Here is a 15,389-nt window from a genome sequence, read left to right on the forward strand (position 1 = left end):
CATTAAAATCTTTTTGTTGGTGTTAATTTAATGGGGAGGGGATACCTTGTTCTTTCCTTTTGCATTTCTTCAGTTCTAGTAAGCTTAGACAGTTTCCATACATTTTTGTGCCAAGGTAAAAAAAATATATATATTTACACTCTTTATCTAAATCCTGCATGCTAAGATAGTTTCTGCATTTTCCTGCTCTTCTTCCAGGGCTGTGTTGTGTAGACCTGTACAGAACTGAAGAAACTCCATTTACCTTAGAAATGATATGGAGACTTTTGTGAAATAAAAGCCAGAAAGTCAGGGGAGTAATAGGAGACAGATAAGCCAACTTGTGCTGGCACTTTTGAGAGACAGTCTGGGTAGAAGAGAGAGAAGCTAGGTTCTAGGAAAGCAGTTGCTCTAATAAATGGGACCCTGGGGAACAGAAAAATGTAAAGTGGATTTTAGGAAATTTTTACGAGTTCACATAGTATAATTCTTCTCTAAGCCTCTCTGAGAGATTTCAGTAAAAACTTCTTAGTTTTTACATCTTTTAGGCAGTTGAACTTATTTGTGTTGTATGCAACACCGTGCTTATGTCAGTCTTGAGACAGCACAGTTAAATATGGGTTATATGTATTAATTCTGGCCTTAACAGGAAGCTCAAGGTCACCCCTTACTCTGAGGAAGATGTTGATATGAGTCAGGCCTCTGATATAATTGGGCCATCGATATGGGGATGTGGTGGATCTGAGAATCCAAGAAATTCTTTATTCCCTGATGCTAGTACTCAGAGATTCCTTTTCCTGTTTGGATTGCTATTCTGTCTTTAAACTCCCTATGGTGTATTATTCCAAGCCTGGACCACCTCCCCAATTGACTTCCCCAGCCTCCTTTTTAGGAAGGCCTAGGACTGGTATCTTTAGCAATCTATCCTAAGCCTTAGGGAAAAATCCTGTTGGTTTTTTTTTTTTCTTTATTTTCCATGATCTCATATTTCTATGCCTGTTCTTACTATGAAGTGGTGAGATTTCAAAGACCAAGACTGGATACGAGATAGGATACAGAGACTAGGGACCAGAGTGCAAAGGGGCCTGTGTTTAGCCTGGGTCTTAGTCCAGAGGTGCAAAAGGAGTTCACATGTGGCCCAGCCCAATTCGTGAGGAGTCTATACCAAGGTCCAAGTTATGAGATAAGTTATGAGAACATGCTGGTTAACAGTTACTGGACCTATTCTTATTCTTTGCATATATCTCCTTCATCAAACTTAAGAACTGCTTATTGTCTGGTGTTCGGGCTCTTCGTCTAAGCTTTCCCTTTCACTATGACTAATACTAGAATTTTCTCTCTTGCTGAATTATATACTTAGGGCCTATGTCCATTTATTTATTGTTAAAATACATGGTCTGTACAGATAGGTAGATTGCCTGGTTGTACCCAAACTACCCCAGTTCATGGTCTTGGACGAGCTACCTAAATCCTCTATGTCTCAGTTTTCACATCTGTGAAACTGGATAAGAATACTACCCTCCTCATAGGTCGTTGTGTGTATTAAATTAGTATCTATCTCTCTATCTAATCTTTGAACAGTGGCACTAAGTGATCAATATATGTTAACTTTTACAACTATTACTATTACCACAACCATCACTACTGCTACTCATATGATAATGCAATTAACACTTCATTATATTTTCCACATATTTCCTATCTACTTACTGTCTTCTTATTTACTTTTTAAAGTACATATGTTCTGAGACAGATTGGTTAACAGATCCAAAAACTCAATACTTTTTATGATGTTTTCTAACATATTTAAGTTCAAAAAGTTGGTCTCCTAGTTGTTTTACACACACACACACACACACATATATATTTTACTTTAGCTTTTCTATGGTTTGATTTTTAAAATTTTGAAACTCTTTATTGTACCTGGTATTTGTTTAGGAGGAAAAGAAAGATTCTAAATTTTTTCCAGTGCTATGTTATTTGATAACTTTCCCTTTCCCATAGATTTATTATGTCTCTGTTATTATATCTGCAAGACACTTTTATTTTTATTTGTAATAACCCTTGTTTTTTCTTTTTTTTTTTTTTAATTTTTATTTTGTCAATATACAATGTATATGATTATTATGGCCCATCACCGACACCTCCCGCCCTCCTCCCTCTCTCCCCTCCCCCCCAAGAATGTCCTTTCCGTTTGTTGATTTTTAAAATTTTGAAACTCTTTATTGTACCTGGTATTTGTTTAGGAGGAAAAGAAAGATTCTAAATTTTTTCCAGTGCTATGTTATTTGATAACTTTCCCTTTCCCATAGATTTATTATGTCTCTGTTATTATATCTGCAAGACACTTTTATTTTTATTTGTAATAACCCTTGTTTTTTCAATACCAGTTTTATTCTACTTATACTATTCTTGTGCTGGTGCAAAGTGATTTACATATTATGGCTTTATATTTTGTTTCAATGTCTGGTAGGACTAGTTCCCCCACTATCTGAATGAACTGTAAGTCCCAGCCTGATCTTCAGAATACTCTAAGGATATTCAATCAATTAGCCAGTGAGGTTTTTTGCCAAAGTGAATATAGTTTGATATTTAGGGAGCATCAAGTTTATAATTTAGAAATATTATTGTGAGTTAGATTAGTTAACACATTTAAGGGTTAACAATGAAAAACAGATCTTGAACAATCCTGGCATATAACCATACCTTCTAAAAAAGAGTCATAAGAGCTGGGGGGAGGAGAAAGGCTAGAACTAGCTTGGATTAAGAAAGGTTATTCATTATTAATTTTTGTCATCTGCTCCTTGATGTGTACAAGTCCAAGCTTCAGGATTTTCTATTTTGTACCACTGTCCAGTCACCAGCAGAGAGCTACTCTCCTACAGAGCTCTGTGATTTCTAAATCTGCTGTATCCAACGGTACTAGCTTAAAATCCTGTAGCCTACAACAGTGAGGGAGATGGCTGGCTGCTCTCTGCAGCTTGGAAGGCGCTCCCTGACTCATGCTGAAAATATTCCTTGGAGGCCTACTCTACTGATGTGCTCCTGGCTTTTAAGGGCCACAGGCTACAAATAAATCATTACTACGTGATACAGGCAACTACAGAGTGATGTAGACAAAAAAGATACAGAACGGGCCTTGAAGGGAGATGGATGGGGTGAGAAGTGTCAGGAGAGAAAGGCTGGCCTAACTCTCACTGCTGTGGGCTTTGGGGACAAAGTCGGGGCTCAGATGGTTCTCCTTAGCTCCTAGCATATGCCATAAACCTCATACCACACTTGATGCCAGTATGAACAAATGAATGAACAGTAACTATGACTGGGAAGGGCTTAAATGCCTTGCTCTTGCACTTACGAGATGTACATATGGCCAGAGGAGGGTCCCATCTGTCATCTGCCTGGCACTGGCTCCAGAAACTGCCTTCTAGAGCATACCCATCTTCACACTCCAAAGTTACATTATCTCCATAGCGATATATTTTTCTCATTTCCAACTTCTTCCGGATTCCATTCATAAACTGTGGAAGGCTACATTTTACCTCTGAAATTAGAAAAATCAGAAGGAAATTGATATTGTATTGTTAATTGTGTTAGTTGAAACAGCCATAATAGAAAGATCTATGACCCCAAACCTACTTGCCTTTGGCAAAGATGGGGCATATGTTCAATTGAGAATTATTGACTTTATCCCAACAACTTATAATTTAAAATTCTCTGGCTTTTATCTCTTATGTAAAGTAAGGGGATATGGAATGTGCTGCACATCCACTTTTGATTATTAACAACTCTGCAACATGTTCTATCCCTGAATCCACTTGGGTCACACCATAAGGAAACAGGAGCATCATGTTAACTCTCTCTAGGTATAAAACAAAGACTGGTATTTTTGCTCTTGATTAAATGCATGTTTCTGGCCAATTTGTATACATAAAACAAAGAAGTTAGTAAAACATAATTCTGAATTTAAAGTATCATTTTTCTAATTAATTTACTTTATCTCACTGAACTCATCATTCATTTTGCTTTTTCTGCCCAGCCAGTAATACCATCTTAACTTCAAGCAAAGCCTGCTTTTCAATTATAATAGATTCAAAATGAGCCTAAAATCTTTTTTCCCTTTATAAGAACCAACAAGGTAAAGTGGTATTACTTAAAGTGGAGTCTGTGGTCTTCCTACATCAGAATGTTCTGATGGATTTGTTAAAAATAGACTTCTGACCACACCTCAAAATAGAATCAAAGTCAGAATTCGAGTCCATGAACTCCAGTTAAGAATCTATCTTTTTAACAAGGTTCCTGGTTGATTTTGCTAGTGCTAAGGGTGGAGAACCACTGCTACAAAAGCATGCTTGAAGAGGACAGTTGAGTCAAAATGAATATTATATAAATGAAAACAAAGTAGCTGCCAAGAGAACGGAATATTAGTTTTTTTTATTTTCAGGAGAAGAACCTTCCTAGAGTCTCACCTTATACAATTAATCTTTGAAATATTTCCTGAATCTTCATACTTCTTTATGTCACTAAAGCAAGGAGAAATGTACTTCAGGTGTCTATCATATTGCAGTTAAAAAAGCTGGCCTCCTTCTTGTTTGATAAATATTCTTTTATTTATTTTTTTTTACTTCAGCTTTTCTATGGTTTGATTACTAAGACTTAACTCTTTATTATACCTGGTGTTTACTGTAAGATAAAAAGAAAGGTTCTATGTATTTTGCTCAAAGTCTCTGTATTTTGTGGAATCCATTCTTGCAAATAAGCACAAGAGAGTCACAATCTCTGTGGTGGGCCTCATTTTCTCTTTCTCTAAACAAGAGGGCTAGGAGGACTAGAGGATTTCTGAGGCTTTGAGGATAGGGTGGGTCTATGTTCCTGCAAGCGAGGCAGGTCATGGTTAAAGACTAGTTGCTCCTTAACATTTGAAACACAGGCATGTCTGGAGTCCCTCCTACCTTATCCCTGACCTTAGTCTAGAATTTCTCAAAAGAAAGAATAGGAAAGAAACAAACAAAGAGTAGAATTATTTAACTTATATTTTTGTAAAGTCAAAAGAACCACATTTAAAAGAAGACAGAATACAGTGCAGTGTTTAAGAGCTGGGGCTGAGCTACAGTCCAAAACTTGTCCTCCTCTGTAGGGCAGCAAGAATCATAACTCCACCTCATCAGATTCTTTTGGACCCTAACACAAATAACTTTTATAAAGACCACAGATTCCTGCCTAGTTGTGGAATCCTATTTTTAATTCCTCATTTTGTAGCATTTTACAATGTTGTTAGGAAAGATTTTAAAATCAAGTGTCATTTCTGTGAATATAGACTACAATAAAGGAAGTAATTTGTGGGGATTTGTTCTGTGGAACAGATAAAAGAAATACTTCACTTTTGGCCTGGTAGGTTTTCATGAGGCTCCAAACCCAGTAATTCCAGGAATTAATTGCTCTCAACCACTTTGCTTGTGTGTGGTGGACAATACACCGCCTCGCATCAGGCTTCAGTTTTCCTTACAACAATGTATGCTTCTAGTCCCTATTCACCTGCTAAGGGTATTTGTGAGGATAACTTAGGACCCTCTGAGGCCATTTGGAGGAATTAGTTAAAAGCCAGAAAGCATTCAAAACTGGTATTTGATGTCTGTTGTGTTAGTGGACGTTCCATCCATTCTTCCTACTTACTCAGGAGAGGTGAGGGCCCTTGGGCAGCCTTCCTTCCTACCTTCAGTTCTGCCGTTCTCCTCCTCTACTGATACTCATTTCAGTGTCCTCTCAGCCTTATTAAGTCACCATCATCTCAATGATCTCTCGGCCTTATGAGCCTTATGTGTCTGTCAATCACAACTCAGCAAGAATAAAAAATACCAAGAAATGAGACACCTTTGCAATAATGATCAAATTGGCTCCAGGTTCCCTGTTCCGTGCAGAAAATGAAGGCCTTTCCCACCAACACGTAGCCAGAGTCACAAGAATAGCTGACCATCATCCCAGGAAGATACAGAGATGCACGTTCTCCAACATGGTGACCATTCTGGATCTTGGGTGGAGGTGGGCATGCTAACAACCAGTTCACACACACACACACACACACACAAGAAAAGACATTCAGTTAAACACAGGAGTACGAACGCATCAACACATTCAATAATATCACTGGCTATTAGAGACACATGAAGAAGCAGGCCGGTAACACGCCTGTCACTGTTAGCTGATCAGTGGAAGTCGGATTCTTTAAACCTAGACCTCTCAGCACTGAATCACAAACCTGCCAACTGTATGAGTTGGGAGTGCCACCGGGATCTACAAGCCGTTCTGTCCTCCCTAGGGGATGAAGCATTCACAGCCACAAATAAACCTACAGTTGTTAGTACTGTCATCTCAAGCCAGACTAATATGTGAAAGGAATGAGCTACGGAGGTTAAGGGCACGATGTAGACTGTGCTTTGCCAGGGCATCCTGACGTTTGTTTGTTTATGGTGAAGTGAAAGGCCAGCGAGACTCATCAGCAGCTTGAACAAAACACTTGCAAGCGATGAAAGAATAAATACCTACATTTGAGTTTCTTTCATTACTTCTGTAGCATTATCAAATTTTGCAGTAAATTATGCCATCGATACGTTTCTGCTCAGCATACCCATCTATCTGGTATAAAGATAAGTAGCAGTAGAGATGGCATAAGAGTAATTTTTTTTTTTTTTGGCATTTGTTTTTGCTGCCTTGAAAATATTCTCTACGAAATATGGACCTTACTGATTCTCTCAACTTTCCATATCCTCCTCCCCTGACCACCCCACACTCCACACACCACAGGAAGGGCCATCAGAAAACCACCAATTGGGACAAAGCATGACACACCTAGAGCCCATCTGTCCTTCACCTGGGAGGCAGTTCTGTCTCTGACATTCATAATAAAGCCATGTTCACAAGCAAAAAATGAGCATCGCTATAGAAATATGCAGGTTCTCTCCAAGATATTCTGAACCCATGTAGGATATGTGGAAGTGGGTACTGACCTACAAGAACAGAAAGTTCACAGCGGGGGGCAGGGCCACTCCAAATCCCGTTCCCTTGACTGTCACTGGTGCAGCGGATGGTGCTCTCCCCAATGAGGTTGAAGGTCATTCCTGTGTCTGGATCGTGGTCACAGGTGTAAGATATTTCTTTTCCATAGGGAATATCTCCCCCAGGAGTTCCTATGTGTCTCCCATTATGGATCGCTGGAGGATTTGGACAAAAGATTTCTACAAAGAAGACAAAATCTGTAAGTTCTATTAGAGTTTCAGTCAAGATGACTATACAACAATGGTGCCCTGTGACCGCGTTATGGATAAGTATTTTTCTCTTGGAAAGACCATCACGAACATGGATGGAATTTCAATCTGTAAGGCTTTGCTGAGAAGGAATTAACTGAGGTGAGACCTAAATTATACTTTATCACAAAAGCCCGAAACGTAGTGCTCCTGGACCATCCGGGTAGCTAAGTGTTTAATGAATTTGGAAAGCAATTAGTTTTGTTGTGGTTGTTCTTTTTAACAACCATTTGATGGCCTCCTTTACATCAGGCATAGTAAGAATCCTGTGTTGACAATGAGCTACAAGTCAGACGAGGTTTTGGCCCTTAGAGACCTTAAGTTCCAGGGAAGTCTTTGTGAAGTTCATTAACAATGTACTATCATGTTTAGCACAACTAATTGTTTTTTGGTGACTCAAGTCCATTATCACCAGTACCAATACCAAATAACTACAGAAAAGATATTTGTATCTATCTCGCAGAATACATTGATAACTGTAGTGCTTTTTATATCCAGATTAGATGATTCCAGAGAGCCTTTTTCCTTTTTTTCTTTTTTCCAAATTGTCAGCTCTCTTTTCTTCCTGCTGTTAGTGTATTTGTTTGTAGCAGTTCCCTCTCTAAAACTAATTTGATACTTCTAATCTGATGTGAATTTAGGAATAGATAGCCAAGTTTATCAGAATTGTTTACATAAAAAAAGTAAGGGCATTAGTACAGCAAAGAATGACTGACATCCCATAACTGAGTTTTACCTATCTGTTTGTGTTCATCCAAAGTTCACGTAGATATTTATTTTCCGCTTTATGTATCTCTGGAAGGTTAAGTTTGTTGGATATCTGAGTTCCTAATGTATCGAGTGCTCTTATGAAGTTTCAACATGATACAACCATAAGATATCCAAATAGATTTCTAGTAAGGTATTTTAACAAAATTCAAATTAAAGTAATCACTTTTCTTATCATCAGGGGAAAGGGATTAAAAAGAAAAAAAGTCTTGCCTTGCTTTAGTAGACAGAGTAGGATAAATCAGTAATGTCTTGGTATAGAAAACACATACTGTTATCTATTGGTCAGTTTATGAATCTTTGGCATGTTATACTTAAGTGGGTGGTTTGGAAATTTGGGGCAGCACATCATTTCAAATATTGACCCCAACTCCCGGCACCATTTTAATCTATCATATAACTCTGTTTAATGCTATAACATTACTATTTAACATAGCATTTTATATTTTCTTAACATTTATTTACTTATATTCCTGTTCATGATCTGCTTCCCAACTGGAAAATAAACCCCATGGAAGCAGAGGTGAGTCTTTCCTATTCATTATTCTTTCCACACATGGAAGGTTCTGGCATGTGGGAAGCCCTTCATCAGTAAACACTACGGACTATATAATAGGCTGAATAATCGGTTTAGGTATGTGATTGGATAAAAGAACATAAAAATTTAAGATATTACTCCTTGTTGATAAAACTAAAAAGTAAACGAATAAACAAAATTTGGTGCATCTTTATGTTGCCTGGTTTTCCCCACATATTCCCCCCAGAAGCCAACACTCCCATTAAACTAGTGATCACTCCCATTAAACTATGTGATTTTAGTGACATAAACACATATATATAAAACCTAAAAGGCCTTTCTGGAAATTCTCCCAGCAAAGAAGTATTTTTATCAGTAGTTTGATTAAAGAAAGATCCAGAGAACAGATGATTCTATGAGGCAAAGCACACGGGAAAACAAAAAAGGAGAGCTCTCCAGGCTGCACGGTTTTTTCTACTCACGTTCACACTCGGGAATGCTGCTATTCCAAAGGCTTTTCTTTCCAGCCAAGACACAGTAGCTAGCAGAGCTGCCTTTTAACCGGAACCTAAATGGAGAAAAGTGGTAGCAGACAGCAATTCCATCCCTCCCTTCGCTTCTGCACTGATAGATGCAGATGCTCAGCTTCCTCACTTCAGCCTAAATAGCGTTTGGTTCTTAGGGTCAGGCCCAGCTAAAAGTCTTAGTCCATTAGGGATCTGAATTCAGTAGCTGTCAGAAAGTCAGAGGCCAAATTACACTAAAGAATCACAGTTCCCTGTGACAGGCAAAGCAATTACAATTGATGGGCTTAATCTTCATTCTGATGTCATCGCCCAGCATCACCTACAGAAGACACTGAACTCAGAATCAGACTTCTGTATGCGCACTAAACCCATACCTTCAGAGGGTCAGGTCATTGACGGCCCTCTGACGTATGTCACTTATTAGTGGGTCCTGAGGAAGACCCACTCTCCAACTGGGCGAGCAAAGCATAGAACATCTAGAAATGGAATAGGCATTGTTCTTGCCATTGCAACTGTACTGAACCAGGAGGAGGCTCAAAGAAGCATACTAAACCAAATATTCTAGGAAAAACAGAAGGGTCAGAGGAGCAGTCTCTGTCACCCCGAAATGTCCAGTTTACTACTGGCTCCTGCCATCCTTCTGAAATCTACTGAAATCTGAAATCATTCTAAAATCAAAAATCTGGGTGGTGGACGTTGTAAATGCCAAAGATATTTTGGAAATTATTAAACATAACTGTTGGATTGTCCAATCTTGTTGCCTCACACAGACTGACAGTGCATATAGCCGAGAGGAGCAGAGTTAGTAAACAACTAATACTGCTACCTGAAACAGTAACATTGGCCGTTTTGATTGCACTGTCAAAGTGTCAATGACATGAAGATTTATGATTGGATGAGGAGCAGAGTTAGTAAACAACTAATACTGCTACCTGAAACAATAACATTGGCCGTTTTGATTGCACTGTCAAAGTGTCAATGACATGAAGATTTATGATTGGATTAAAACATATTTATTCATGTACTATTACAAATTCTAGTATTGATGGGTTTTATGTTTCTTTTATCACATTTTTTCTAGCAACCCCACCACAAAATTAGCTTTTCCTACCCCCAAATAACTTTTTACCCATTCCCTTCAAGCTTCAACTGCAAATGCATGATTAATGACTGTATTTAAGCTTGTACCTGACACTCAGTAATAAGTGCCATTTTCTCTTTATCTCATGATACTGGTGCCACTGATTCCCCACCCTTATTTGAAAACTTCCCTCCTAGAAGTTAATCTCTCTGGGTACTTCTTCTTGGATTAAACACTGAATTTAAGGGAGTCACTATCCAGCACTGAGTCCCTGGTCTGTATTCATGATCACACTCACCCTTCATCACAAATGAAGGACACCTTTGCCCCAAGCTGGAGATTCAGTGGAGACAGCACACGGCCATTAGGGAGTTGGTCCAGGAAGTCATCACAGGATTTCACTAGGAGAAAAAATAAAAACAGAAAAAAATAAAACAGGAGTAAGACTGATGGCCACGTGAGGGGCAAAGAGACCGATGTGGAAACCAGATGAAAGTCTAGGCACCTGCACATCTGGGGGCTGCAGGGCTCCAGTCTCCCTGGGGTGTACAGTGCAGAGAAGCAGCCCCTCTGAGGTCATAGCCGGGCTCACAGCTGTAGAGCACTTCCTGCCCGGGAGAGAAGTCCACTTTGTCCCTTGGGATACGTTCACCATGAGCAATTTCTGGAGGTGGCTGACACACTATAGAAGGGACAGATTCAAAGTACTTGTTAGTTATGGGAGAATATCTCTTGGTATATCCTATACCTGCCAGTATGGAAATAACACATGACTTAAAAGCCACAATGACAGAGTACAGCTGTGAGAAGACCTGGCAGTTCATTACCCGCATCTTACTGACAAGGATACAAAGGATACGAAGCACAGCCACGACCAGAACCAAGGTCGTTCCAACACCTTGTCAGTGTTTTCCCTTGTGAAACACATTCCATAGACGCCAGGGCAGAGCATTCCTCTTCCTTTCACGTACAGGCCATTCAGTACAGCTGTGAGTGCTGGTGGCTTGTCCACCCTTATACTTCTTGAAACGGTGGCTGCCTAGGGTTGAGTGTCCCCCAAAACATAATTCCCTCTGTGACTTCTGTGGGTGGGAAATCCTATTATGATCATTGAAAGGTGGAGCCTTGAGGATGTGATTAGATTGTAGGGCCATGCCATAGTGAATGGATTAAAAATGGTGGTCGGGGCCATGATTTTGAGGTCTTTAAAAGAAGAGCATGTGAGAGGTTAGTCTCTTTCTCTCTGCTCCACTGTTTTCTGCCATGTGAGACCCCTGGGTCAATGTCACTACCACCAAGACCCTCACCAGATGTTTTCCCTGGAGTTTGAACTTCCTAGCCTCAGAAACTGTAAGCAATAAACTTTTTTTTCATTATAAAATACCCAGTTCTGTGTATTTTGTTATAAGCAGCAGAAACGGCCTAATACAGTGGTCTGTCAGGCATCATCTTTAAGGCAACAACAAAGGATACCTTTACCCAGGTCTCTTCTACCGGATGCCTCCACCCAGCCTCCTGTGTCATCAGTCCTGAAGCCCCTTCATTTTCCCTCCCAGCTCGTCTCTAGGCAGCACAGGGCTGAAGTGTGAGCTTCCTTTCCCTGCCTATGGACCAGCCCTGGTTCTTCCTGCTGATTCTTCCCATTTCAGCCTCAGAAGACAAGAGAAGCCATCAAGAACAACATTCCCAAGGAAGCAAAAAAGCTACACACTTTTTAATGAGAGAACATATGGCTTAGAGAAGATTTTGACCCAAATTTTGACTGCCTCCATACATAGCTCAACTGGTGGATGATCAGGGCATCAGAATGCATTTGAGGGGCCGGCCTGGTGGCGCACTGGAGAGTGCGCCACTTGGGAGCGCGGCGGCGCTCCCACCGAGGGTTCGGATCCCATGTGGAGACCGGTTCCCGCTCACTGGCTGAGCGCGGTGCGGGCGCAACACCGAGGGTTGCGATCCCGTTGCCGGTCAGTAAAAAAGACAAAAAGGGGGAAAAAAAAAAAAAGAATGCATTTGAGCCTCAGTCTGAACCACATACAATTGAAGACACATAAAAAATATTTATATAGAGAGAGAGGGGTATAGAATCATTAGGATTTGAGTAGGTTGTTTCCCCTTTCCAAACTTCAGTGAATGCATTTGAGCCTCAGTCTGAACCACATACAATTGAAGACACATAAAAAATATTTATATATAGAGAGAGGGGTATAGAATCATTAGGATTTGAGTAGGTTGTTTCCCCTTTCCAAACTTCAGTGTTTGCAGTGTTAACATGGAAGAGTTGGAATGGAATGATTGATTCCTGGCCTTTTTCATCTGATGCATCATTTCGTCCTCCTGGCTCATATGCCCGCTGACCTCTCCTAGTGACAGGGAAATGATCGTTCTTTTCATATGTTACTGTTCATCACACATGTCACTACATGGTATTATTAGGCTCTGGAGTCAGAAAGCCTCTTGAATTCCAGGCCTAGTTCTGTTTATCATTAGCTTTTTGACCTTGGAAAAGATATTTAACATCTCTAAGACTCAGTTTTTTCAATAAAAAATGGGGACAAGAATAGTTGCTACCTCATACTTGTATATTTGCTGTAAGCATTAGATTAAACAATGTATATAAAATGTGTTTTATAGGGCCGGCCCGGTGGCGCACTCGGTAGAGTGCAGCACTTGGGAGCACGGCGGCGCTCCCACCGAGGGTTTGGATCCCATATAGAGACCGGTCCGCTCACTGGTTGAGAGTGGTGCGGGCGCGACACCGAGGGTTGCGATCCCGTGACCGGTCACGAAAAAAGACAAAAAGGAAAAAAAAAATGTGTTTTATAGAAAAGATGTAGAAAACCATTACTTTTTGACAGTTATCAGAGAAAACAGATAATGGAGATTGTATCACAAGACCGGTCACGAAAAAAGACAAAAAGGAAAAAAAAAATGTGTTTTATAGAAAAGACGTAGAAAACCATTACTTTTTGACAGTTATCAGAGAAAACAGATAATGGAGATTGTATCACAAAGATTAGGATGCGAACCAGAGGCAAGCTGACAAGCGGGTGTACTTTAGTTGAGGTCTTAAGCTACAAGGACAAAGAGAATCTTTTTGGTTATTTAGTGCATTCAGCAGAAGACTTGCTAGGGCCTTAGCTCAATCACATCCATTTGCCAGTTTTCTCCTCGACACGCCCATGCAGTTCTCATGAACTAGTGGAGAGTGCACAGCAGTTGTACTGATACTTGGTTACTGTTCACAGGCAGTTGTTTTCATGTCATTTACAATGAATGCATTTTTCTTCCTGATTTACATAATTTTCTCTACTGCCTTCCTTCCCTCCACCCTCCCCTCATCACTCCACCAGCAAGACGAGCTCTTCACATCTCACCTGTTCAAACACACCTCTGCACTGCTCGAACCCCTCTGTTTCAGCTGTGGCATGTGATTTTGACACTTCCACTTGTGACAAAGTTCAACTCATAAACAAGCACCCAACTCTTGTTATAGAAACATGGAGGATTGGGTCTAGATATACTGGAACCATGTAGGATACATGGAAGTGGATACTGACCTACAAGAACAGAAGGTTCACAGTGGGGGGCAGGGCCACTCCAAATACCATTCCCTTGACTGTCACTGGTGCAGCGGATGGTGCTCTCCCCAATGAGGTCGAAGGTCATTCCTGTGTCTGGGTCATGGTCACAGGTGTAAGATATTTCTTTTCCATAGGGAATATCTCCTCCAGGAGTTCCTGTGTGTCTGCCATTATGGATTGCTGGAGGATTTGGACAAAAGATTTCTAGAAAGATGACAAAATCTGTAAGTTTCAGTAAAAATTTTAAATTTTAATCTGAGGTATTTCTATAATTATGGCATGGTGTGACTGTGTTGTCAATTAATCAATATTTTATTTCTTAAGGAGAGTAAAAACTGCAAAATTTATGTATTAGGCCTCTACCGAGGTGGAGCTAAATGAAATGATGCCTAAATCAATGTTTATTTCAAGAGTCCAAAGGAAATATAGGCATTCTGAATTCTTCAGATAGATTTCTAAATGATAATTAAGAGCATATTCCTTTAAAACAAATAAATACATTCTGAGCCACATTAAAGGGAAATCATCCATTAATTCAACAAGCATTTTTTTAAGCACAAGATAAGCATGATCTTTGACATCAAGGATCTTCATCCTAGAGCCATTTTTCTGAAATATATTTCACATTTTATATTTTTGTATTAGTGGCTAATTTTTCTTAATGGTGCCAGGATGTGAGTCTCAAAATCTTACTTGCACAGAGACACTGCAATACCCCATAGGTGATCTGATAACTGAGACAGCCACCAAGTGACTAGCGGGCAGAGAGCAGCTACAGTGTGGATTGGTGGGACAAAGGGATGACTCACCACCTGGGACACAGCAACATGGCTTGAGATTTCATCACACTGTTCAGAATGGCACACAATTTAAAACTTATGAATTATTTATTTCTAGAATTTTCCATTTAATATTTTTGAGATAACTAAAATAATATTTTATGGGTAACTAAAACCACAGAAAGTAGAACGGTGGTAAGTGGGGACTACCATACTCTGTACTGTTGCACGTATTTCTAAACGTTCAAAAACAGGATGCATTTTGAGACATTGGTTTTTACAGGGTTTTGTTTGTTTTTTCATTGAAGAAACTCATTTTCCTTTGAGTGTCTCTATTTGGAGACACTCCTTCCCCATTCTAATTTGATTTGGATTTGGGAAGAGGATATTGCAGCTTGAAAGAATCATAGATAAACTAATCAGAGGCTAAAATAGCTCAGCCAGTGTCTACACTCCAGCGAGTGATTTCAGGTGTCTTCGGGTTCATGAGAGTGTTCTTCCTTTGTTTCTTTCATGATTCCTAAGTGTTCCAGAAAAGTTCTGATTGGCAAATATCTGACTTCCAAAGATAAAATTATTGTTTCATCATATAAATCATTACAAGACATCCAATTTTAAAGCAAAGTATTCATTCAAGCAAAATTCTATTGTAAACACGTATTTTTCAATAGCTGTGATCAGAAGACAAAGCAACATCCTGTTTGATGTAAAGGAATAAATGGGCAGGTTGGATATAGTCGTAGTGCTTCTGTATTTAACACACTATTTTTCCATTATCTTAAAAATAAAAAACAACCCCCTTGGTCCCATGTCACTCTCCAGCTATAGTTCTATTCTCCACTCTCTTGACACAAAA

General features: G+C 39.6%; 1 protein-coding gene across 1 annotated transcript in view; it reads right to left on the reverse strand.

The window, feature by feature from the left end:
- The window catches only part of LOC103596051 (complement receptor type 1-like), a gene marked incomplete at its 5' end in the record, with an annotated part of 89,794 nt that overhangs the window by 15,597 nt on the left and 58,808 nt on the right, over nucleotides 1-15,389 (reverse strand). The window contains 6 exons of the mRNA XM_008579609.1: nucleotides 3,331-3,520; nucleotides 6,981-7,208; nucleotides 9,045-9,130; nucleotides 10,469-10,571; nucleotides 10,676-10,918; nucleotides 13,731-13,958. Of these exons, the coding sequence (XP_008577831.1) occupies nucleotides 3,331-3,520; nucleotides 6,981-7,208; nucleotides 9,045-9,130; nucleotides 10,469-10,571; nucleotides 10,676-10,918; nucleotides 13,731-13,958 (1,078 nt within the window). The remainder of the gene's footprint in view (nucleotides 1-3,330; nucleotides 3,521-6,980; nucleotides 7,209-9,044; nucleotides 9,131-10,468; nucleotides 10,572-10,675; nucleotides 10,919-13,730; nucleotides 13,959-15,389) is intronic.

This window comes from Galeopterus variegatus, unplaced genomic scaffold, assembly GCF_000696425.1.
Source record: "Galeopterus variegatus unplaced genomic scaffold, G_variegatus-3.0.2 Scaffold1921, whole genome shotgun sequence".
Taxonomy (NCBI): domain Eukaryota; kingdom Metazoa; phylum Chordata; class Mammalia; order Dermoptera; family Cynocephalidae; genus Galeopterus; species Galeopterus variegatus.